The sequence below is a fragment of the Littorina saxatilis genome, linkage group LG10, assembly GCF_037325665.1.
Source record: "Littorina saxatilis isolate snail1 linkage group LG10, US_GU_Lsax_2.0, whole genome shotgun sequence".
Lineage (NCBI taxonomy): Eukaryota > Metazoa > Mollusca > Gastropoda > Littorinimorpha > Littorinidae > Littorina > Littorina saxatilis.
This window is the reverse complement of record NC_090254.1, coordinates 17,967,040-17,992,722: the sequence shown is the minus strand read 5'-3', so window position 1 is coordinate 17,992,722 and position 25,683 is coordinate 17,967,040. Positions and strand designations below refer to the sequence as shown.

At 45.9% G+C, this 25,683-nt stretch overlaps 1 protein-coding gene across 7 annotated transcripts in view; it reads right to left on the bottom strand.

Annotated features, from left to right (window-relative positions):
• LOC138978312 (neuralized-like protein 4) overlaps positions 1 to 25,493 on the bottom strand; it is a 37,379-nt gene extending 11,886 nt beyond the window's left edge. For 2 of the 7 annotated variants that reach the window (XM_070351008.1, XM_070351010.1), the window contains exons 1-19: positions 25,323 to 25,493; positions 24,332 to 24,716; positions 23,431 to 23,945; positions 23,004 to 23,127; positions 22,513 to 22,601; positions 21,185 to 21,443; positions 20,063 to 20,222; positions 19,307 to 19,580; positions 10,054 to 10,219; positions 9,374 to 9,613; positions 8,292 to 8,388; positions 7,669 to 7,838; positions 6,688 to 6,837; positions 6,106 to 6,245; positions 4,000 to 4,212; positions 3,379 to 3,477; positions 2,195 to 2,326; positions 1,552 to 1,722; positions 760 to 918 (exon numbers count right to left, since the gene is read on the bottom strand). In XM_070351008.1, coding sequence (XP_070207109.1) covers positions 760 to 918; positions 1,552 to 1,722; positions 2,195 to 2,326; positions 3,379 to 3,477; positions 4,000 to 4,212; positions 6,106 to 6,245; positions 6,688 to 6,837; positions 7,669 to 7,838; positions 8,292 to 8,388; positions 9,374 to 9,613; positions 10,054 to 10,219; positions 19,307 to 19,580; positions 20,063 to 20,222; positions 21,185 to 21,443; positions 22,513 to 22,601; positions 23,004 to 23,127; positions 23,431 to 23,945; positions 24,332 to 24,716; positions 25,323 to 25,493 — 3,714 coding nt within the window. The remainder of the gene's footprint in view (positions 1 to 759; positions 919 to 1,551; positions 1,723 to 2,194; positions 2,327 to 3,378; positions 3,478 to 3,999; positions 4,213 to 6,105; positions 6,246 to 6,687; positions 6,838 to 7,668; positions 7,839 to 8,291; positions 8,389 to 9,373; positions 9,614 to 10,053; positions 10,220 to 19,306; positions 19,581 to 20,062; positions 20,223 to 21,184; positions 21,444 to 22,512; positions 22,602 to 23,003; positions 23,128 to 23,430; positions 23,946 to 24,331; positions 24,717 to 25,322) is intronic. The other 5 variants (XM_070351013.1, XM_070351011.1, XM_070351014.1 and 2 more) reach the window with 5 other exon arrangements.
• Positions 25,494 to 25,683: the final 190 nt, after the last annotated feature.

The following is a 25,683-nucleotide window of genomic DNA, read 5'->3' as shown; positions in this document are numbered from 1 at the left end:
GGTTTCACTGCCAAATGGAAATTTATTCAACATTTTCCTCACACAGGCCATGTAGAACTGGCGCACATCATGCCAGAACTTCTGTTGTGTGGCTGGTGCAAGCTCCTCCTCAGAAATGAATGAACGGCAGTCCATGCCAGCAAAAAAAAAAAAAAAAACAAATTTTTTTTTTTTTTTTTTTTTTTTTTTTTTTTAAATGCTGAAAATGCGTATGGTTTGAGGTATACGACGTAGGACCCAAAAAACACCGAAAATCCGTAAGAATTACGCAGAATGCGTAGGACTTGACAGGTATGAAGATTATTTAGATAAAGCAGATGTGAAGATGTTTGCACACAATTTTGCAACCCTTGCACGACCCTTGATGATATTGACCCATATGTCATATATTCTACCCTACATTTTCTATATATATAACACTGGCAGTCACATGATATCTTTGAAGAACCGTGTACATGCTGTGTTGGCTTGCATCCATAATAATATCCACAAGACCAACTCTTGCATGTCACAGTAGCAGGGATATTGCTAGGATTTACTTTCATCAGCCGCAAATTTGCCGAAATGGCCACAGATTCATCTGAAGTTTTCCAAACTATAAGGCAGTCCTTTGTGACACCTTTATCTCCCTATGCAAATGGTTTGGGCAAATTTGCTGAAATGATGGCAAAGGTTTTAGCGATTTAAAAAAGTTTTGGCATTTTGCAAACTGCCGACACCAAACTGACATCCCAGCAGTAGTAATTTGAAACAACTCACCTTGGTCCCACATACGAAAACTGACTGCCCCTGGACAACGATGGCCGACTTTTTAATAGCGGTGGCTGTACCGGGGAAACTGAGTCTGTCGGGAGGAAAACCTATCACCCCTACTTGAAGTGAGCCGCTCCACTGAGGGTCTTGTTTCTCCACTTGAACCTGGCACAGAGGAAGAACAGCACATTGATGTAAATGGCAGAATTACAAACAGAACTGGGTTTTTTAGGACATGTAAAACTTTCACAATGCATGTAAACTGGATTGAGAGTAGCATTAATATGAGATAATATAACAAGAAGAACGGGACTATAAGCATAAGGCAAAAAAAAAAAAAGTCTGTTTACGGTAACCCGACCGACCCTATTTTTTTCGCGCGACCCTAGACTTTTTTTTGGCATTTGGGAAAAAAAAAAAAAAAAATCTTTTGTTTTTTTTGCAAAATAACGTAAAAATATGGTTTTTGGGAGAAAAAAAAACAAAAAATCCCGACCTACCGACCCTATTTTTTTGGCCTATGTTACCGGAAACAGACCTTTTTTTTTTTTGGCCTAAGGTAAAAGGAATGAGGAAGAAATAGAAAAAACACACAATAAAACCACCACCCCTGATTTAGGACTTTTCCCATTATTAGGACCTTCATTTTACAGATTGTTCCTTCATACCCTCTCTGTAAATTTACTTCCATTTGAATATTCACGCCAAATTAAAAACTGGACTTATTAACCAAAAAAGGGGTCCCACTGTATGACAGTTATGATCTGAACTTTCCGTTTGACACAGCAATCTCCTTACCTCTAACAGCTTGTTGCGAGGAAGAGGCAGACTGGACACAACCACCCCTTGGTTGTAACTGGCCGTGCGTCTCGCTGTTCGCTGGCCGTCGCTAAGCATGATGTTCTTTCCATGGTTTCCATGGAAACACAGTCCCGACGACAGCGATGTGTCTTCATCTTGGTCCTGATCCTGGGAGAGAAAGGTTGACAGTGTAAAGCAGACGGGCCATACATGCAAACACACCACAAGGCTGAACTGTACTGTTGAGACTGAGACAAGCACAAGCTTTGCTGATCCTTTCACAAAACAACAGATATTATTTTTCTCTTGGACAATCACATCATATAGACAATAATATTAAGAAACAGGAGACAATAACAAAAAAGTGAAAAGCAGAACAAATTACCAGATTTGCATACCGGGGGTTAAGACCCAAAAACAAACCGTCCCTTTGTAGCAATAAACCATGCCCCACAGCCACTCCACTTACATAGACTAAACAATAAACTGGAAAATGTAGTAGACTCGCATGACAAGATCACAAATTACACAAGCATCATAGCAAAATGAGTTTGATTCCTGAACATCTATCTAACTGATAAACTCATGTCATGTTCGCTATAGCTCAGTCCTTTAATGATTCATATGAGTTCATGCTTACCTGTACAATTCTGTCTGACATAATCATATCGTCAGCCAGTGAAAGAAGAGATGTGAAAGACTCAACCAGAGCGCTGCTGCTGATTGTCACAGCTTCAACCTCCCCGTACAAATCCACCACAGCAAACACATTCTGCACATGACAAAGAAGGACATGTTTTTAATCTGTTTTTGCCTCCAGTGTCTGGCTGTGCTTCCAAAGAAAGGCTGATATAGTGCTAATCTTCATATATTTGTCCCAGACATCTTAAAAGCAGTCAAATACTTAATCTCTGCAAGTGTAAACAATTTGAAGACGTCAAAAAGAATGTTTTTAAAACCAATATGTAGCAAATTTCATTTTTGGTACAGTTTGCCAAACACACTCTCTTGTGGAATATTCACACACAGACACGCACACACACCCACACACACCTGCATGCACACACATACACACGCACACAAACACGCTCACAACAAGAAGAGCAAACGCTCGATCGAGTCACTTTCGCAGTTCTGAATATTATATGAGGCATCAGATGGACAGGAAGAAATTGCTATTCACAACACAATGAGTCACGTTCACATAAAATTTGAGCCCGGTCACTTTTATAGTTTCCGAGAAAAGCCCAACGTTAAGTTGTGTTGCCGAACAGAAAAGGCTAGTTATCTCCCTTGTTTTTCTGATAACGTTCGTAAAAGTCTACAGATGTAAATACTTTGATGTAAAGAATAATCCTACAAAGTTTCAATCACATCCGATGAACTTTGTCAAAGATATAAAATGTCTAATTTTTCCTTTGACGCTGACCTGTGACCTTGAAAAAGGTCAAAGGTCAACGAAACCATCGTTAAAGTGTAGAGGTCATTGGAGGTCACGACTAAACAAAATATGAGCCCGATCGCTTTGATAGTTTCCGAGAAAAGATATAAAATGTCTAATTTTTCCTTTGACGCTGACCTGTGACCTTGAAAAAGGTCAAAGGTCAACGAAACCATCGTTAAAGTGTAGAGGTCATTGGAGGTCACGACTAAACAAAATATGAGCCCGATCGCTTTGATAGTTTCCGAGAAAAGTCCAACGTTAAGGTGGTGTCTACGGCCGGCCGGACAGACTAACACTGACCGATTACATAGAGTCACTTTTTCTCAAGTGACTCAAAAACACTAGCACATGCACTTGCACACACACGCGCTAGGCAATACCTTTGGAATGTTGGAAGCGGCAATGCCGAGATCCTCCCCATTCAGGCACAAGTGCATAGTGCCATCAGTACATCTCCGAATTCCCACTCGTGCCCCCACCTGTTGTATAATTAATCACATTAATCAAGACATTGATTATTTAAAATGAAGCAAATTCATCAACAAGAAAATCTGCGCTCATTTTCCCCAGCAACAATTACCATTGAAAATTTAAAGAGTTCTTTTCCCTTTATTATAATGTAAATTTCATGAACATGTAAAACATAAATAAAACATTCTTAAAAAAAATAAAAAAATGAAAAATAAAAAAATTAAATAAAATAAAAGCCATTTAAAAACTAGATAAATCACCGAGTGATTGACTGTTGAGGTTTGATGCAGCCCAAACAAGAGCAAATGCTTCTCCAAGCTGAAACCTCCGCCTGTCTTCTGCTATGTTTGTTGGCTACAATTTATTTCCAGTGAACGTTTACGCCTAGGACCGTTTTCTACCGAGCCATTAAAGGCAGCCATACAACGTTTTCAGGAGTTGTTACCAACCTGAAGCCTCTCCAGAGCGGGAGTGTTTTCTACTGAGCCATTAAAGGCAGCCATACAACGTTTTTAGGCGTTGTCACCAACCTGAAGTCTCTCCAGAGCCGGAGCGTAGTTCTCCTTGATGATGTTGCCGCACCTGAGGACGCTGGAGCCGGACACGATCCAGGTGGGCTTGCAGGTGATCTGGTCAGCAGAGGCCGGCACCTGGTTGGGGGACGTGGTGTCAGAGATGGCCATGGTGCTCAACCCTATGCGCAGCGAACCTGACCAATGGCTGGACATCTGGTCCACTCTCACCTGCACGATGGGACAATGTTACCGTCACGCCTGCTGAGGGACACTTTCTGTTTGGCATATCATGAAATGTATTCCGATACACTAACTTTTATCAATCAATCAATCAATATGAGGCTTATATCGCGCGTATTCCGTGGGTACAGTTCTAAGCGCAGGGATTTATTTATTTCTATTTTTTATTTTTATTTTTATGCAATTTATATCGCGCACATATTCAAGGCGCAGGGATTTATTTATGCCGTGTGAGATGGAATTTTTTTACACAATACATCACGCATTCACATCGGCCAGCAGATCGCAGCCATTTCGGCGCATATTCTACTTTTCACGGCCTATTATTCCAAGTCACACGGGTATTCTGGTGGACATTTTTATCAATGCCTATACAATTTTGCCAGGAAAGACCCTTTTGTCAATCGTGGGATCTTTAACGTGCACACCCCAATGTAGTGTACACGAAGGGACCTCGGTTTTTCGTCTCATCCGAAAGACTAGCACTTGAACCCACCACCTAGGTTAGGAAAGGGGGGAGAAAATTGCTAACGCCCTGACCCAGGGTCGAACTCGCAACCTCTCGCTTCTGAGCGCAAGTGCGTTACCACTCAGCCACCCAGTCCAAAGACATCAGGCAGTTTCTTGCCTACAGTCATCATATTCTTCTAAAAACTGGCAGCTAACTTATATTGATGCGGGCCACTACCTGGCCAGAGAGGACAACCCCCAACACAAAACTTTGGGCAACTGTGGAAGACCTGCGCCGAACCTGCGAGTTGATACGATCAGCAGGCCTAAGGTTATGAGGGACACAACCGTCGAACGCTGAAGAAGAAGAAGAAGATGTGGGCCACTTATGGTAGACACAATTGCATTCAGTGGCACCGGCAATGAAAGGACACCCTCAGGACCAGCCAAAATATCTGGGGCGGGGATATAGCTCAGTTGGTAGCGCGCTGGATTTGTATTCAGTTGGCCGCTGTCAGCGTGAGTTCGATCCCAGGTTCGGCGGAAATTTATTTCAGAGTCAACTTTGTGTGCAGACTCTCTTCGGTGTCCGAACTCTCCCCCTGTGTACACTACATTGGGTGTGCACGTTAAAGATCCCACGATTGACAAAAGGGTCTTTCCTGGCAACATTGCTTAGGCACAGTTAATAATTGTCTACCTATACCCGTGTGACTTGGAATAATAGGCCGTGAAAGGTAAATATGCGCCGAAATGGCTGCAATTACTGGCCGTATAAAATTTCATCTCACACGGCATCACTGCAGAGCGCCTAGAACTGTACCCACGGAATATGAGCGATATAAGCCTCATTGATTGATTGATTGATTGAAAAGTGTCCCTTCATTGCAGGTGGCCTTTTGCATCAGTGATTTTGTGTGTGTGCAAAGGTACATAATAGACAAAGGGACCACAGAAGGTGTGTATTATTGGGAGGTCAGGTGGTCTCTTCTTCTTCTGCGTTTGTGGGCTGAAACTCCCACGTACACTCGTGTTTTTTGCACGAGTGGAATTTTACGTGTATGACCGTTTTTTTACCCCGCCATTTAGGCAGCCATACGCCGTTTTCGGAGGAAGCATGCTGGGTATTTTCGTGTTTCTATAACCCACCGAACTCGGACATGGATTGCAGGATCTTTTTCGTGCGCACTTGGTCTTGTACTTGTGTGTACACACGGGGGGATGTTCGGACACCGAGGAGAGTCTGCACACAAAGTTGACTCTGAGAAATAAATCTCTCGCCGAACGTGGGGACGAACTCACGCTGACAGCGGCCAACTGGATACAAATCCAGTGCGCTACCGACTGAGCTACATCCCCGCCCGGAGGTGGCCTCTCATTGGAGGGACCTTAAATCGCCACTGACAAGTAGTGTCAGATAAGCAAACTTACCTCAAAGACTTCATCATATTTGAGAGGGTCTGAGCTGAAGACAATGCCCTTGGAGAAGCCCTGACTGCGGGAGGCAGTACAGTTGTTGTTCTTCAAGGTGACGTTCTTGCCACAGCAGCTGCTGAATCTGTGAGAGGTTCCTGTGTGCAAGAAAGAACGCATACGGTCACTATCAGAGCTGAAGCTTCACTGTCTTTCTCAATGCAGAGAAAGAGAGAGAGAGAGGCATGTGGGGACAGAGAGACCAAGCGTGATAAAGACATTAGAAGAAGCAGAGAGGTTAATAAGAGAGAGAGAGAGAGAGAAAGAGAGAGAGAGAGAGAGAGAGAGAGAGAGAGAGAGAGAGAGAGAGAGAGAGAGAGACAGAGAGAGAGACAGAGAGAGAGACAGAGAGAGAGACAGAGTTACATGTCTTGGGGAAAAAGCAACTAGAAAATGATAAAGAAAGTCAAAAAGCGTTCAAAGAAATGCAGACGACATTCACAAAGATGGTAAACTTACACCAAAAACAGCATCAAATTAATTAAAACAAGTCAGCTGAAAGACTGACATGCAAATAAAAGTTATGCACAATAAACTCACCTGTTTTCATTGCAGAAGGAGAAGACGACTGCTCTGTGGTATCTGCTGCTGTGGTCACAACCACTTGTGTGTCAGGGGCTCGAACCGCGGACCCTCCAGTGATGGACACTTGGGCACACAGCCCGTACAGATCCACCACAGCGTACACACCTGTCACAAACAATACATGCAGGGAATGGTCAATGTGATGCGGCAGGGAAACTACATGCCCTATAACCAAATGTCACCAGTGAGCTGTTCCCTGAGGACTAATTGGTGCAAAAGCAAAATGAAATAATAGGATGGTAAGGGGAGAAACAATGCAAAATATATACTGTGATAAATTTGAAAATTCACAATCGTAATACAAGAAAACAGCCTCATAACTAGACGCAATATGACCGTTTACATCTTTTTTGAAGATCTCAGGAAAATTGAATTCTGCCTTAGTTTCTCAAAACTTCCACAATCAGTATGAGTATCATAAACATCGAATTCAATGTAAATATATCTAAAAATGCATTTTGTACCATGTCAGTCCATTGCCAAAACCCCAGGGACTTCACCTCTGTCAAATTCATCCATGAATTCAAACAAATTGTGTTTGTCAAATTCATCCATGAATTCAAACAAATTGTGTTTGTTGTTGTTGGGATATCCAAGATGCAAATTAATACTAATCACTCCAATTAACTAAATATACCACTGTCATCAGACATAGACAATGGTCAAAAAGAAGAAAATAGGTTTGCCAGATCCAATTCAGATCCAATTTAAAACATGTTTTTTTTTCTAACCCTGATGTAAGGGAAGAAGGAACGCTGATTTACACAAGAGGAGTGTTGCTTACAGCTTCAACCTCAAGTTAATGTGTTGATTTTTCATATGTATAAAGAGGTTCAATGAAGGAATTTCTCCAAAAGGAGGAAGATTCTCATTCCTGCTTTATGAAAAATATGATCTGATCCCAGAAAAGCTTTGGCAGTGTGAAAGTAAGCGTACCAGCTGGAATGTCTGTACATGCCGCTCCCTGATCCACACCATCCCGAAAGAAATGCAACGTGCCATCAGAACATCGCATCATTCCGATCCTCGTTCCGATTGTGATGGTGTCAAGGTCAAGGGCGTAGCCATTGTGAATGGTGGCTCCGTCTTGCATGATTGCTGCTCCACTGTTGAACACAGTGATGCTCAGTTTGATAATCAATACGAGTACGTAACAGTCCAGTCTAAAAAAAATACACAAACTTGTGTACAATTATCAAAAATCTACTCAGTTTGGAAATAATTAATCTTGCTTGTCCTTGACTGAAAAGCCAGCTCAGACAGCTGAAAATATTTGTTTTCTGTTGAAAATGTTTACTGAGAACCTCACATTCTCTGCAGTTTGAACAATTATGGTAAAGCTTACTGATAATAAGCACAGAACTCTTGAGTTTAGGTAACACATCACCTCTTGACCCAAAAGAATTCTCTCATTAGCACTGTAAAACTTTATAATTTTTCTTTACATTTTTAGCCAGACTAAGAAACTAAAAAATGACATTGCAACCAGAAAAAAAGTACGCTGGAAAGAAATGCTAATGAACTGAATTAACATTATGATTGAGGTATCTGATGTTTACCTGAGCATCCAGGTGTCAAACTGTATGTCTGTCATGGTGCTGGGAAAGTCGATGTCTTCAGGCTTCACCATTGTGACACCTGCAGCATACAGTTTTGCTAAAAAAATATGAATGAAGCATCACTGTCAGTCACATTGTAGGTAGGCAATAAGTTCTGAGTATATTTCATTTAATTTCAGTTACTTTATTATCCTAATGCTACAAACTTTGGGTCACTTCCTCCCAATGGAAAGCTAGCAGCAACAAGAGCTGCGCTAGCCAGGTGTGTGTGTGTGTTTAGGTGTAATCAGCCACCTACACTAATGGCAGAATGACCCAGGTCTAAGTGCCACTGTGGTGACACGGGTGGGACATGGATACCGTCTCTGAGTCTGCACATAAAGTTGACCCGTGTCCGCCCCGGCCGGGATAGGAACCTGTGATAATAGGATGACAAGTCCATTGCGCTACCAACTGAGCTACCCGGCTCCCAAGATGGCCCTGACTGACAAATCATTAAGCCCTTCTCTAAGTCTTAATGGCTTTATTTTAGTGCCACAGACGAAATCTATGCATCAACACATGCACTCATATAAATACACATCAAACAATGATCCAAAGTACTCTGTATTACCTTCATCAAGTGTATTCAATCATTGTAAACTACAATGTAAAACACATTTCACAAATAAACAAAGAATACAAAACAAACAACAGCAGCAGGTTGTGAGAAAGAGAAAGAAAACAGAAAGTTAACAAAAGCCACAGAGAAACCTGTCCACCACACACACATAACCACAGTCATTACTACAGTGGAACTCGCCTTTCAAGTCACTAGCAGGTCTGTACATAAGTTGACCTGGGAGATCGAAAAAATCTCCACTCTTAACCCACCAGGCGGCAGCGACCGGGATTCAAACTCACGACCTCCCGATTAGGAGGCCGACGTCTTACCATCACGCCACTGCGCCCGTCTACCCCTATTTTAAGACCCCTACCCTTCTAAGACCTGATTTGCTCAGACTTAAGAAGGTGATAAAAGGGGGGTTCCACTGTACGTCAAAACAACAACACCATCTCATAAATCCCAGGACTTTACTCACCAGCCTCAAGAGAGCCTGACCACCTGTCCACCAGCTTTTCAATGGCCACTTCAAACAGTTCGTTGTCACGGAGACCACGACTGCTCATGACGATAGCATCGTTGAACTCTCCGGCATCATTGGTGCGAATGGCCGTGTAGCCGTTGTTGATCACAGCAGCGTTACGGCCGTGCATGGAGTGAAACTTGAGCTCGTCTGTCTCGATGAACACACTGGAGTCTTCTGGTGAACTCAGCAGATCTGTCAAGACAAAGAAAATAATACAAGCTCTGCTACATGTCTTCATACACACATTTTACCTTATTTTCATGTAATATTTGAGATGCTTCTCAAAGTAGCAATGAGTAAGAGAGTCTTGCCTTTTTTTTTCATCTTCAAAGTGTAATCTGTGTACAGTCTTATCTAATGTGATGATGTGTCTGGAAAATGCCAAGATGATGAAGAATCTACCCTGCCTTCTACCTTTACAGTGTGCAAGTTCGTAAGATCATCAACAAGCAGTTTCTTAAGCACCCAAGTTAAACAGGCTTGACATGCTGACTGTAGTGCACGCACTGTCAACTCACAGAAACATACATGTAGGAAACGTACAACAAAAACCAAACGCCTAAAATGACTACCAGAGAAACTGGAAGGAAAAGGCAGTATGCTACACCACAAATCTAGCCGACAGTACAGACCTGAAGGATCAATGATGGTAGCTTGAGCAGCCTGGCCGTAGAGGTCGATGACGCCGTACACATTTTCTGGCACATTGCTGGCTGCTATCCCTTGGTCGACACCATTGACGTAGAAATGAAGCGCTCCGTCAGGCTTCCTGAGAACCCCCACTCTGTCACCAACCTGCTCAAAATGCAAAGAGAAACACATGCAAGCCATCAGTACATAAATACATCAAGCAGGTGTGAGATCATGAATGTATAAAACAAGTCGCGTAAGGTGAAATTACTACATTTAGCATGATTTAGTGAAGCTGTGGAACTCACAGAATGAAACTGAACGTAGTCCGCCGCTAGTGCAAAAGGCAGTGAAAGTGACGAGCCTGTTTGGCGCGGTAGCGGTTGCGCTGTGCTTCATAGCACGCTTGACTGTACCTCTCTTCGTTTGAACTTTTTGAGCGTGTTTTTAATCCAAACATATCATATCTATATGTTTTTGGAATCAGGAACCGACAAGGAATAAGATGAAATAGTTTTTAAAACGATTTCGGAAATTTAATTTTAATCATAATTTTTATATTTTTAATTTTCAGAGCTTGTTTTTAATCCGAATATAACATATTTATATGTTTTTTGAATCAGAACATGATGAAGAATAAAATAAAAGTAATTTTGGATCGTTTTATAAAAAAAATAATTTTAATTACAATTTTCAGATTTGTAATGACCAAAGTCATTAATTAATTTGTAAGCCTCCATGCTGAAATGCAATACCGAAGTCCGGCCTTCGTCGAAGATTACTTACTTACTTACTTAGGCCATTATGAACCCCCGGGGGAGCATAGGCCATCGACGACAATTCTCCATCCGACACGGTCCTGGGCTGCCCTTTCGATCCAGGTCTTTCCCTGCCTGTTGATCTCTGCTTCAGTGTCTCGTCTCCAGCTGTTGCGCGGCCGGCCTCTCTTCCTTTTCCCTTGTGGATTCCACTTCAGGGGTTGCCTCGTGATACTGGATGCTGGCTTTCTCAGGGTGTGCCCTATCCAGCCCCATTTCCTCCGGAGAATTTGCTGCGCCGCTGGTTTCTGGTCAGCTCTCTGCCAAAGGTCTTCATTTCGGACTCTGTCCGTCCATCTGATGTTTAGGATGCGCCTCAAGCAGGTGTTGACAAAGATTTGGATCTTTTCCAGCATGGTCTCTGTTGTCCTCCATGTCTCACACCCATAGAGAAGAACAGACTTGACGTTTGAATTGAAGATCCGAAGCTTCGTCCTTTGGCTAATCTCCTTGGAACTCCAGATCTTCTTTAGCATGACAAAGGCTCCCCGTGCTTTCCCAATCATTGCTTTGACGTCCCTGCCCGAGCCTCCCCGTCCGTCAATGATGCTCCCCAGGCAAACAAAGGACTCCACTTCCCTGACGGGCTCCCCACCGATCATCACCGGACTGTCGGCTGTGGTGTTGGTCCCAATCAATTCGGCCTTCCTCTTGCCGATCTTGAGTCCCACACCGGCCGACACTGTCTCCAGGTGAGTAGTCCCGTCTTGCATTTGGGCACGGCCGTGGGAAAGGAGGGCAAGATCATCCGCAAAGTCGAGGTCCTCCAGTTGATCGAAGAGTGTCCATTGTATCCCACCTCTCCCGCCCGCTGCTGCGGTCTTCATGATCCAGTCGATAGCCAGAAGAAATAGGAATGGTGACAGTATACATCCCTGTCGTACTCCTTCGTCGAAGATTGCTTGGCCAAAATTTCAATCAATTTGATTGAAAAATGAGGGTGTGACAGTGCCGCCTCAACTTTTACAAAAAGCCGGATATGACGTCATCAAAGACATTTATCCAAAAAATGAAAAAAAAGGTCTGTGGGTATCATACCCAGGAACTCTCATGTAAAATTTCATAAAGATCGGTCCAGTAGTTTACTCTGAATCGCTCTACACACACACACGCACAGACACACACACACATACACCACAACCCTCGTCTCGATTCCGCCTCAATGTTAAAACATTTAGTCAAAACTTGACTAAATGTAAAAAGAAGAAACTGGAAACCAGGGCTAAGGTGCATGAAGCGAAAGTGGGTGCCAATCAAGTGGGTGGGAGCCAGCCGCGGGGTCTGGTTGGTTGACATTGACATTTGTGGTGATTTCAACCAATCAGACCCTGCGGCTGGCTCCAACCCACTTGAGTAGCACCCGCTTTTGCTTCGTGCACCTCAGCCAGGCCCCCTAAAAAAATTCTTGAATCAACGATGCCAAATTGTGCAATCTGGGGAAATTGTGAAGGATCTCTGGAGCTTTCAAAATCATGCCATAAATCCAGTCACTGGCGAAAATAACCTTATGCCTGATAAAGAGCCTGTAAATCTGTCTTGTTGTCTGAGATGGCATGTACACAGTTTTCTAGGTAAACATGAATCGAAAATTTTATTGTAAATTTTCATTTAATAAATATACCTACCCGAATCACATGTAGCAGTTGACTCAGTCTAAAGTGCTAGGTCTGAAAAGGCTACCCGTCTAAGGGGAGCAACCCCAACTAAAAAAGTGTAAACGTAGCTATGGTAATGACGACGCACCCAGGGAGTTACCTCCCCTCCTGCGTACTACGTCACTACTGCTACTGACCACGTGACCCCTATCATTCGACTCGAAGAATAAAATCTCCCAATCATAAGCGGGGTAGGTGGGAGGGACTACGATATGTGATTCGGGTAGGTATATTTATTAAATGAAAATTTACAATAAAATTTTCGATTAAATTACATATTCCTACTCCGAATCACATGTAGCAGATTGAAACAACAAGGCGGTGGGAAAGAAAAAGTTCAAACTCACTCTCAAATCCTTGTCAAGAGCTGACCTCCTGCCACCATGGCAGGCAAAGCTCTAGATCCATCCTGGCGAAGAGCCGAGATGTCACGCAGGTAAAAATTCATGAAGACATCCTCGGAACGCCAGTATGCGGTGTGGAGCACCTCCTCCAGTCTTCTTGATCGTAACACGGCCAAGGAGGAGGCCCAAGCTCGCGTCTCGTGAGCCCGAGCTGATTCCAGAGGAAGGACAGGCTGTGTCCCCCCTTCATTGCGGCGGCTCCACTCGTAAGCATGCTTAATGAGCGCCGACACCCACCGGGCCAGAGTCGTCTTAGTAATATCCTTATGTCTCTCCGTATTGAGAGAAATAAACAAAAGCTTTTGAGCTGCGGATCTAAGAGACTGAGCACGGGCAAGGTAGATGCGAAGGGCTCTAACAGGGCAATTTACTAAGTCTGGATCATTCGGAGCCAGAATAGTGGACAAAGGCCTGACATGAACCAAAGGAGAAGCTCGCTCGGGAGCCTGGTTTTTCGCAAGAAACTCAGGTCGAAACCGCAAAGTAACGGACCCATCTGATTCAAAGGAAATGTCGTCCGAATTACCGGAAAGAGCGTGGATCTCACTGCCCCTTCGTGCCGATGCTAGCAGCAAAAGGAAAAGGGACTTGCGTGTAAGATTCGCAAAACTGGCATCTCTGAGAGGTTCAAAATCCGCTGAACGCAGAAACTCCATGACCAATAAGAGATCCCACTTAGGAACGGGCGTACGAGACTTGACGTCAGCAAGGGAAGCGCCCTTGATGACTCCAGCGATCACGCCACTAACATCTATAGAGCGACCTATCTGGCGTAGGGTCGCCGAGATGGCCGATCTTCTTACTTTCAACGAGGCAGCAGAAGCTCCCTGAGAGGACATGAAAGCAAGATGGTTCGCCACATGCATCGTGCGGGGCGCCGTAGCATCCAGCCGATGCTCGTGACACCAGGTAACCCAGGCCCTCCAATGTGACTCATAAACGGACGAGGTAGATGCTCTGTGCGAGCGTCCTACCAGGTCCATGGTCAGATCTGATGCCCCTTTGCGCCTCAGAGAAGACCGCACAACCTCCACGCGTGAAGATTCAGCATCTGAGGCTCTGCGTGGAGGCTGCCGGTGTGAGGCTGTACCAGTTCTCCTCGCGTGAGAGCGAGAGGAATGGGAGGGCCCTGGGCGAGTCTCAGCAGGTCCGGGAACCACGGCTGAGACGGCCAAAGAGGAGCGATCAGCAGGAGGGACGGGCCCTCCTGCTCCGCCTTCCTGAGAACTCGTGTGAGTAACTGGAATGGCGGGAACGCGTAAGCCTCCAGGCCTGACCAGGAAATGTCCATCGCGTTCGTCTCCCACGCCTCGGGATCCGGGAATGGTGAGACGAACACTGGTAGTCTCTTCGAGAACCTGGTGGCAAAAAGGTCCACCTGAGGTTTCTGCACAAGAGACCAGAGACGATCCAGCGCTCCGTGAGTGATGGTCCACTCTGTTTGAAGCACTCTGTCGGAGCGGCTGAGCGCGTCCGCCAGAGTGTTCAAGCTTCCGGGCAGGTACCTGGCCGAAAGCCTGATTTGATGCTCTGAACACCAAATCAGGATCTCGCAGGCCCTGACCGAAAGCGACGGAGACCGCGACCCTCCCTGCTTGTTGATGTAAGCTGCCACTGTCGTGTTGTCTGTAAACAGACGAACATGCTTGGCCTGAAGGGAGGGCCGGAACTTGTCCAGAGCTAGAGCCACGGCTTCTAGCTCCAGCAAGTTGATGTGCTGCATCCTCTGATCTGCCGACCACAGACCTGACGCAGTCAGCTGGTCTGTGTGAGCCCCCCACCCCATCAAGGACGCGTCCGTGAACAGGTCCAAATCTGGGGCAGGAAGGGCTATCGGCACGCCCCTGCACACCCACTCCGTGTCCAGCCACGGAAGGGTAGCGGATTGGAACCATCCCTGGAGAGGGATGAGGGCATTCCAATCCACCGTGGGAGAGTCCACGAACGGCTTCAGCGCCAGCTGAAAGGGACGTTTGTGGACCCTCCCCAAGGGGACCAGGAGAGCCATGGACTCCATCTGCCCTAAGATGGAGGCCAAAGTCCGCAGGGAGGCCCTCGGGAGAGGCAAAGTGGAGCGTATGCACGCCTGGAGCTTGTCCACCCTCTTCTGAGAGGGCTGAACAGTCCAAGCCACCGTGTCGAAAGACATTCCCAAGTAGGTGAACGTCTGACACGGTGTCAGCTCCGACTTTGATCGGTTGATCGAGAAGCCAAACAAGTTGGCCTCCCGAAGAACCGATTGGGTATCCTGCTCGCACCCCGCCTGACTCTGACTCAGGATGAGCCAATCGTCCAGGTAGGCACGTAGCCGGACACCCCGCGACCTCACCAGCGCGCAGACCTGTCTCACGACCATGGTGAAGACCCAAGGGGCGAGAGACAGGCCAAAAGGAAGGGCGCGAAACTGGTAAACCTGACTTGCCCACCGGAAACGAAGCCATTTCCGGTCGGCTGGATGCATAAGAATATGGAAGTATGCATCCGTCAGGTCGATGGAAGTCGCCCAATCTCCCGGGCGGAGAGAGTCCCTGACCGACGCTGGCGTCTCCATCTTGAACCTTATCTCCCTCAAAAAGGTATTGAGGAACGACAGGTCCAAGACAGGACGCCATGCCCCTGAGGCTTTGGGGACGGCGAAAAGCCGTCCGTAAAACCCAGGGGAACTGTGGTCGAGGACTTTCTCCACTGCGCCCTTCTGCACCAGGGAGTCTATTTCCGACCGAAGGACGGAAATGGCTTCCTGCGAGGAGGGAGGCCTGAACGCCGGCGGACGCCTGACCAGAGGTGCCTTGCCATCTTTCCAGAGAAGACGGAAGCCCGACCTCACGACCCCCACGATCCATTGACTCTGTACAGACACGAGCCAGTGGGAAAGTGCCCGGGAAGGGCCCCCCGCCATCACCAGAGTGGAGGGCGGGGTGGGGGGGAGATCGGGAGCACTTCATTGGGGGTGAGGCTTGCTTCCAGAGCCGCCTCTCCCCCTGCCGGAAGACGGTCGTCTTCTCGAGCCCCGAGAAGAGGAACGTCCCCGACCCTTGTCTGCCGGTTTGGGAGGGCCAGCAACCTTAGCCTGCTTCGGCTGAGAAGGCTGAGACTGCTTGGACTGCTTAAGGCTGTGCAGGGAAAAGTCAGAGAACTGCTGGTCCCTGTTAGCCTGAATTTCCTGTCTTCGGGCATCAAAAACGAGATGCCCAAAGAGGGAACCCTCCAAGACCGGTGAGGCACGCAAAGTGTCCTTGGTCGCCTGATCCGAAAACTGAGAGTGTGACAGGAAGAGATCCCGACGACACATAACAGAGTGCGCATAGTGCACAGCAGAAAGTCTCATCTGCTCTTCATTGACCCTCGCAAGAGCGGCCAACAAAGTGGAGACGTCATCCGCATCCTGATCCTCGCTGAGAGAGAACGGATTCAGCGAATCAGTGAGGGCACGAGAGAGGGCCCGAATGAGAGTCTCAGCAATGGAGGCAAGCTCCAGCTGCTGACGCCCTGCCTCTTCAGAAGCAATCAGCGTGTTCTCAGAAAAGAGCACGCCGTCATCCTTCTTGATAGGCTTGGCCAACAAGGCAAGCATCTCCGGAGGAACTGTCAAAGATGAACGCGGGAGAGCGAAAGCATCCAACAAGTTCCTAGGAGACTTCTGCAAAACCAACCGCTTGTGAGACGACAGAGCGAATGCAGAAGCCTGAGAAGGCGAAGCCATCCACTGCTGAGCCAGCTCCGGAACTGAGCCGTGAGGCACAAGCAGCGGAACCGGAAGTGAAGGAATTCCGCTTCCGGAAGGAGATGGCTTGGCCAAAACTTGAGAAAGCTGAAAGGCTATGGATGGAGACTCCAAAAACCGGAAGTATGAGTCATCCTCCTTCCCAGAGCGAAAATCAGCCATCGCGGACGGTGCCGTCGAAGCGGCAGCCGAAGAGACCGAAGCCCCTTCCGCGAAATATCTCGAAGTGACCTCAGCAGCGGCCTCAAGAGCCACTTTGAGTCTCTCCGGATAACCAACACGTGCAGCCTCGCTGGCGACGGACTGAATATCCGAAACATCCGGCGAAGGACCGAAGTCCACGTTGCTGGTAGAAGGGCGGTGAACACCGTAACCGGAAACCGGAAACCCGTCCACTCCAATGCCATCCGAACTCATGCCCTGAATAGGGAAAGAGTAAGAGGACGGCATGCCCACAGCCGCCGGAACCGGAACCGCAGTCGAAGCAACAACCGAAGACGGAAGCGCTGACTGCCCCGGCCAGGGCTGAGACACCTGCCCAAAGGGCTGGTGATGCCCCCCCGCGACCGCCACCCGAGAGGAAGCGGAAGCGGAAGAAGCAGCAGATCCGGTCTGAGCCGGAAAAGTATCAGACGCGACCGCGAAAGGCGGAAGCGCAGACACTGTGGACGGCGGCCGGAAGGCCGATTGCCCAGAGGGCCACGTCCGGTCAACCCCGGAAACGACCCCAGCGGGTGCGTACATCGGGGGACCTATGCTTCCGGCGAGTGCCGGAAGCGCAGCAGACGGAACCGGCTGGTCGACTCCGGAAACGACCCCAGCGGGTGCGTACGTCGGAGGACCTACACTTCCGGCGAGTGCCGGAAGCGTCGAAGCCTGAACCAAATGCCGCCATTGCTCATCGACACGATGGTCTTCCGTGAAGCCAAAGTGAGAACGAACAGGGGTTTGCGGGTCGTGAACCCGCCGAAAAGGGCTGCTTCCCAGCAGGGAGCGTCCAGCGGCCTCACGAGGACCTACGGACAAGCCCAACTTACTTGCGTCGCCAACCACAGCGGTAGAAGGCACAGAAGCAACCGCCTCGGTCAAGGACAGCGTCACAGCCGGAAGCGGAAAGGAAGCCATCGACGGAACAACGGAAGTCGAAGGCTGAGAACGCACCATCTCCTCTCTCACCAACGTGCGAAGCTCGGGAACCAGCGAAGAAAGCAACGATGAAACCAGCGACGTCGAATCTGCAAGAGGCAGAGAAGACGAGCGAGAAACAACGGTACGCGTAGGTTGATTAGACTGCCCCCCAACCGGCTGGTCATTTGGGGCAGAAATAGGGACCGTCATAACAGCATTGTTAGCCGCGTCAGAAACAACAACCAAAATAGGCTTAGGGACAGAAGTGGAAGACTTGGGTTTAATTTTCCCCTTCGCATCAGCCTTGCCGCGCTCGCGCTTTTTGTCTCCGTCAGACATGCTGACAACAAAATGGAGACACAAAATTCCAAAATGGCTACCACAAAATACGTGACCAACACGTGGCCGAAAATTTCAAGTAGCAACTGAAAAATTACGTTCGATACAAGTAAAGGAACGAGCTCACCAACTACCAGTGCAGCGGGTGAAGAGACGGGTGTGGGTGCCGGTGGGTGTCTAAGCAAACACCAAACAGCGAACTTCCACTAGAGCCAAAAAATTCACGACCTGCTCCCTAGAAAGCTGAAGTGTCGAATGGTAGGGGTCACGTGGTCAGTAGCAGTAGTGACGTAGTACGCAGGAGGGGAGGTAACTCCCTGGGTGCGTCGTCATTACCATAGCTACGTTTACACTTTTTTAGTTGGGGTTGCTCCCCTTAGACGGGTAGCCTTTTCAGACCTAGCACTTTAGACTGAGTCAACTGCTACATGTGATTCGGAGTAGGAATATGTAATTTAATGAGGAGTTTACTGCAGTCAAAGCATTCCTCAACGGTTGAGCAGGAATTTTATTCCCTTGAAATCCTTCTGATCATAAAAGACATAGACTCACCTCGCTCAGTATCACCGATCACAAGGCAGTTTCCATACCTTGCGCTTCCATGCGCTTCATTTCTACGTCAATGGTGTCGACCAAGGGATAGACTTTGGTATAAATACAAAAGGCAAAAACAGCCTGTACTTTCATACTGCCAGCATACTTACAGTACCTAATAGACGATTTTCAGAAATAACTCTGTCGGGTTTGTATGGGTTCTGAAAGAGTGAGTTCCCTTACATTTGTGCAGACAATCATTGCCAGGTGCTTCCTGTACACGTGTTGAAGACATGCCCTCTCACTAGTGACTGGCCTATAATGTCACGTGGGAAATAATGTCACATCGGGAAACTTTTCCATGTGACATTACAGGCCAGTCACCAGCGAGAGGGTGTGTCTCAAACACATAATAATAATAATAATAAATGAGCATTTATATAGCGCAACATCATAACTTTTCAATTATGCTCTTTGCTCTTACAGGAAACACATGGCAATGTTTCTCTGCGCAAATTCAAGGGAACTCACTCTTTCACAAGCCATACAAAACACGACAGAGTTATTTCCAAAATTCGTCTATTGGCCACTGCGTCCACTGAGGATGTTAAACCTAAAATTCACCACAGCCTTTACTCTTGAAACCAACATACCTTCAACCTGTCCAAGTTGTGGCCGTACTCATCCACGACAGTGGCCCCGTTGTGCATGACGCCATTGCCCGTCATCATCCAGGTCCCAGAGCGAATGTTGGTCATGGTGGACGGAAAACTGGACTCCAGGCTCTGAGTGGTGTGAAGCGTCACGCCAATTTCGATGGACCCTGCCCACTTGTTGACCATTTTGTCCAGACGCACTTCGAACATTTCACCTGGCCGCAGGGGTCGTGAGGTCATCACAACGCCATTGTTGAAATCGTTAATGGCACTGAAACAAAAAGATAATTTTTTTACGTAGATGTCAACCTTTTCAAAAGCAATTTTGTTAACATTTGGCGTGATTCCAAAGAAAACACAACCAGTAAAATAAAAAAACCACAGTCGGACAAAATGAAGGAACTCAAATCATTGTTCCTCACAGTTGATCAAATAGAGCTGCATCATGAATTACAGAAGTAAGTTTCGTTTGGTAGACATTTCTGACTAAAAGTTTCTCATGTAAATGTAATTGAACCTTGCAAGTTGCATTTCAAGCGTACTATATCACAAACATTCCACATAAAAAAAAACCACACAGCATCACTAATACATCCAGTCAAAAATATACTAAAATGTTAAAGTTCGCCACACTGCACAATGTACACACACACACACACACACACAGAGTCGGACAGACTAGATCAAAACATAGGCTACATTTACATGAGCACAAAAAACCCCCGAAACTTAAAACATTTCAATTAGACCTACTTCGGTCGATGAGCAGTTCTCTGATGGTTAATGACAGCAGCGTGCGAGCCACACTTGGGGTGAAAGGTCAATTTTTCCACCTCGTCCTCCTCTGGAAGTGGAAATGTAGTAACTTCACAATCAAGGGCTGATCGAGGTTGGTTTGTTACCTCTCCTTTTGCTTCAATGAACAAAATGCATTTCACACTAAACACAAATCAAAACACAAGAAAACTGATTTGTAACCACACAAATCCTCGCAGGAAACAAGGCACACCAAAAGCTAAACGTAAGGGCAACAAACACAGAGCAAGAAAGAGAAACCAAAGAATGCTAATTATAATTAATATATAAAGATCAAATCTGTGAGGCATGTGAGATCTTGAGACAGAGAGAGAGAGAGAGAGAGAGAGAGAGAGAGAGAGAGAGAGAGAGAGAGAGAGAGAGAGAGAGAGAGAGAGAGAGAGAGAAAGGGTGCAGAGAGAGAGAGGAAGGGTGCAGAGAGAGGAAGGGTGCAGAGAGAGAGAGGAAGGGTGCAGAGAGAGAGAGAGAGAGAGAGAGAGAGAGAGAGAGAGAGAGAGAGAGAGAGAGAGAGAGAGAGAGAGAGAAAGGGTGCAGAGAGAGAGAGAGAGAGAGAGAAAGGGTGCAGAGAGAGAGAGAGAGAGAGAGAGAGAGAGAGAGAGAGAGAGAGAGAAAGAGAGAGAGAGAGAGAAAGAGAGAGAGAGAGAGAGAGAGAGAAAGGGTGCAGAGAGAGAGAGAGAGAGAAAGGGTGCAGAGAGAGAGAGAGAGAGAGAGAGAGAGAAAGAGAGAGAGAGAGAGAGAAAGAGAGAGAGAGAGAGAGAGAGAGAGAGAGAGAGAGAGAGAGAGAGAGAGAGAGAGAGAGAGAGTATTACAAAGCAACTCATTTACACAAAGTAACAGTTTCTAAACACAACTTCTAAACACAACTTACAAAACAGATAACATTAACAAATAACCTAAAATTCTTGTTTTTTGATTACAAAACAGAGATTATCGCTCAACTTTTTAAAGGGGCAAAATAACATGTTTTCAAACTGTCATATATACGTATACAGTTTCATTTGAATTTGGCAAGAGTAGTGTGGGAGGATGACAGATAACATAACTCTGAACAAAACTCACCTTCCAACGCCTCTTCATCGTACAGATCGGGGTAATGTCGAAACAAGCTGTTGGCCCGTCGCTCAGGGGCAGGAGGGTTGTTGGGATAGCTGGGGTCTTGCCGATCCAGAATGGTGACCTTGACAGCCATGCCGTAAAGGTCAACAACGCCCCACACAGGCGAGGGACAGTTGGAGGCAGCAAGACCCTGGTCACTGCCATTGATGAAGTAGTGCAGACATCCCTCGGAGTTGCGGATCAGCCCGATGCGGTCACCTTCCTGAGAAAGGGAAAGGTCGGCACTATAATCTGGTAGTCAGTACAGTGGAACCCCCTTTTTAAGACCTCCAAAAATGTGGGAAAATCAGGTCTTAAAAAGGAGGGAGTCTTAAAATGGGGGTACATTTACAGAGGTTGTGAACAGAAAGTCTGAGAAAACAAGGTCTTAAAAAGGAAGGAGTCTTAAATTTGGGGGTCTTAAAAGAGGGGTCCCACTGTTTTACAATTTTGAGTCTTTCTTTGAAATCTTTCTGTTACAGAACAAGATACTTTGAAATAAAAACCCACATCTTTGACTTGGAAACATTGACCACCACCTTGCATGTCAAAGTGTATTCGCTGATCATAAAACCAGTTTATATAGTTCATGCATAAGCAGAACTAACAAGAGGCGAAGCCTTCAAGGCTCACGTAAGAAATCGACAAACAGTAACACAAACTCAATCACTCCGTCACACATACACACACACACACACACACACACACACACACACACTGTCACACACACACACACACACACACACACACACACACACACAGTAAGCATAGGTGAAACTGTGCAAGAAAGCGAGACCCTGGATCTGCCAAGTAGTCTCGGCCCGCTCACAATAACAATGACCGAGACTTTCAGTAATTCCTTTGCGTGACGTCTAACCCTCTTACGTCATAATGTGACGTCTTCAAATAGTTTCTATCACACACGTCAAACACTTTTGACCGAGACGTAATCTTCTTATGCGAGCTTTATCCATAGACTCGGAAATGTTAAAGTTTCTATCACACACACACACACACACGCACGCACGCACGCACGCACGCACGCACGCACGCACAGACAGACAAAGTTTATCATCGCATAGGCTACACTTACGTGAGCCAAAAACTACAATATTCCATTCCCCCCTACCTCTCTTCTTCCCATTCTTGCTTGGAAATATGAACTTTTTTTCACCACAAAACCTGTGTAACAAACCTACCTTATGTGAATGTATCTAAAATGAGCTGCAGGTCATGGGTTATCAACCATTCATCTAAACAATGTGTACTAACATGTTGACCATGCAACCTACCGTGAGTTCGTCCAGGTTGAACTGACCATACTCTCGGCGGGTCCCCTTCCCATTGGTCAGAATTCCACACCCACTCATCATGATTGTCCCTGCAAGGAAAACAATCGCAGTATTAGATTTACTACACAACTAGACTGAAAACAATGATCCACATTGAAGAGAATTCTTGTCTCTTTGCTAGAGTTATACATGTATGGGTAGCTTAGCTGCATGGACAACCAATGAGACAGGTGAAATTCAGTTTGCAAGTGGCAGCCTCATAGTCGTACAGTGCTGTGAAATATAATTTCTTTGTGTTTTAGTCTTTACTGCCTCTGGTTTGGCATTACCAATATAGTATAACTTTCTCATGCCTGTGTACTTGCAAGTATTGAGTTACAAAACTGTGCAACTGAATCAATTTTCTTCAAAACACACAACACACTCTTTTCCTCTTTTCAAAAATTGATTCAGAGTGTTTTAAGAACTTAGGATCTTGTGTAATAACTCACTGTTACCACTGCGAGATCTCATGTTGGTCATTGTGGCTGGAAAGTCCAGCTCTGCAGGGTTGTGGGTTGTGATGCCGACCTCTATTGATCCCGACCATTTGTCCACAAGACGGTCAAGTCGGATCTGCACAAACAATGACAAAAAGGTAGACACATAACAGATTTTTGTTAAAGATAGGACAAAAGAAGTGCAGTCATGTGACTGTCAATCGCACAGACGTGACACAGACACGTCAAAGTAGCAGCCATGATTCTCCACTTACTCTCCACTTTACACACAAAACATATTAAACATTCATGTTTGAAAAAATATAGTCAAGCTTCAAATAACACAAACTCAACAAAACTCTCACTTCCCAAGACAGTTGCTATTAAAAAAGTAGCATCTTAGAATTTAGAAGCAGAAAAATGAGGACAATCTGCACACCTCAAAAAGTTCATCATTCCTGATGGGACGACTGGTCATGACCACACCGTTGTTGAACTCCTCCATTGGTCGGCGTCGCTCAGCCGTGCGAAGCCCGTTGCTCAGCTTGATCAAGGAACCACAACGTTCATGGAAAGTCAGAGCATTATGAGTGCTGCTAGTCATTGAGCTGAGTATGTTCAATCTCTCGTTGTAAGCCATGCGCTCACTGGGTGTGTTGGGACTCAACCTGTCAGCGAAAGGCAGTCTCTCATTGGACGAAGACGGGCTGAGACGTTCGTTGAAAATGGATCTCTCGCTTGGTCTATTGGGAGAGTTGTTTCCTGTGTTCGCGATGGAGACCGGAGGTTCAGACATGGTCGAAGCTGAGGAAACAACTGCAGCGACAACCTCCCTGACTTCATTGGACTGACGTGCACTGGCCAGGTCGTTTGCAATTTGATTGGACAATTCTGTGAGAAACTCATTTGCGAGGTCGTTGGCAATCTGGCAGGTAAGAGGTACGGGTGCTGATACTGAAACAAGCACAAAATAATGCTATTAGACAACACGGTCAGGAAGCAAGTATATATATCACACACACAAAAGGAAGGGGGAGAAAAAGAGACAAGAAAGGCAACATCAAAAAGTCACAAATACTTTTTTTGTGTTCCATTTTTGCAAATCTCAGGTCAACAATCAGGTCAAAAACAGCAAATAAATAAAGTAATATCAACATTCAAAGTGACCCCCCCACCTCCCCCCCCAAAAAAAGCAACAAAAACACATTTTATATCAAACTGCCCCAACCCCTAAAAACAACCCCCCCCCCCCCAAAGAAAAAAAAACAAAAAAACCCAAACAACATCAAAACAGTAAAAAGAAAGAAAGTAAGCAAAAAGTAAAAAAAAAAGTTCCTCACCATTCTGACTCATCTGAGTTATTCTGTTTCCCATGACGGGGCTGCCAGGGTCGTAGATGGACACTTGTGAGCATTTTCCATACAGGTCCACCACTGCCCACACTGGCGTCTGCGCACTGGAGGTTGCAACTCCTTGGTCTCGGCCGTTGATGTAGAAGTGAACTTCGCCTTGACCGTTGCGCATCACACCCACACGATCACCTTCCTTCAGTTGGTCAAGGTCACGCCCATACTCTTCAGTAGCCGTGTGTCCATCCCGCAAGACAGATGTCCCTGACATGACCCACGTGCCATCGCGAAGTCCTGTGGCACTGAGGGGCAGGGTCAGAGTATCTGGATTGCAGGTGGTGATGCCAATTTCAATGGAACCACTCCATGAGTTTACCTGTTAAAGTTAAACATAGATTATTTTTCATCACTGACAATCTCTTAAGCCCGATAAGTTCAGAACATGTGTCTAGTTATAAAATGTGAGGTGACATTTTGGGCTGCTCATTTGATCTTTCTACTTTCAGTTTGACAGAAATGTCATCGGACTTTTGAACAAAACACATTTGTTGAGGATATTATTTTGCATAACAAACTGAGAGATGTAAACTGTACAAATAAAAAGTTACATCACAAGCAAACACCTGTTCAAAATCAAGGACATCAATGTGTCTCACTCGTGTTTACAAATACAATTATGTTTATGCATACATTGTGACTGTATCACTATCAGTATCACTGTTTCAGTGTATGGGGTTCAGATTTCAGGTAAACACAGAGATCAATTCCTATTACTTTAGTTTCATTCCTACATCAGTGAAAAAATCTCCAAAATTGTTTGGTGAATATCATAGAAGCACATTCAGCTTTTGCATCACAGTCCGCACAAATCAGTAAGTTGATTGAACCGAAGGAAGCGGGAGACACCCCTCCTCACCCACTCTCTGTCCGAGCAAAACATGTCTGAAGATGCCAGAGCCAGAGGCTACGTTCTGCCGATTACCTTTTTGACAATCTTTACTTCAAACAATTGATTGTCTCGCAGCGGCTCAGCACTCAGGACCACACCATTGTTGAATTCTTGTGTTGGCTGGTTCCTCTGAGCCGTTCGATTGTTATTGCTCAGAGAAATCAGAGACCCAGTTTTGCTATGGAACTGAGGCAGAGCAGCCATAATGCTCGAAATGTCGTCAGACTAAAATGCTTTCATTGTTATTCACGATTTGCTTGCTTGATTTTAAAAGAACTAATAAAAACAAACGCTATAAATATATTTGGATGAAAACACAGTCAAATAATATTGTGTACACACGAAGTTTTGGCATTTTTCTGCATTGAAGTGATATTATGTTTATGAGGATCAG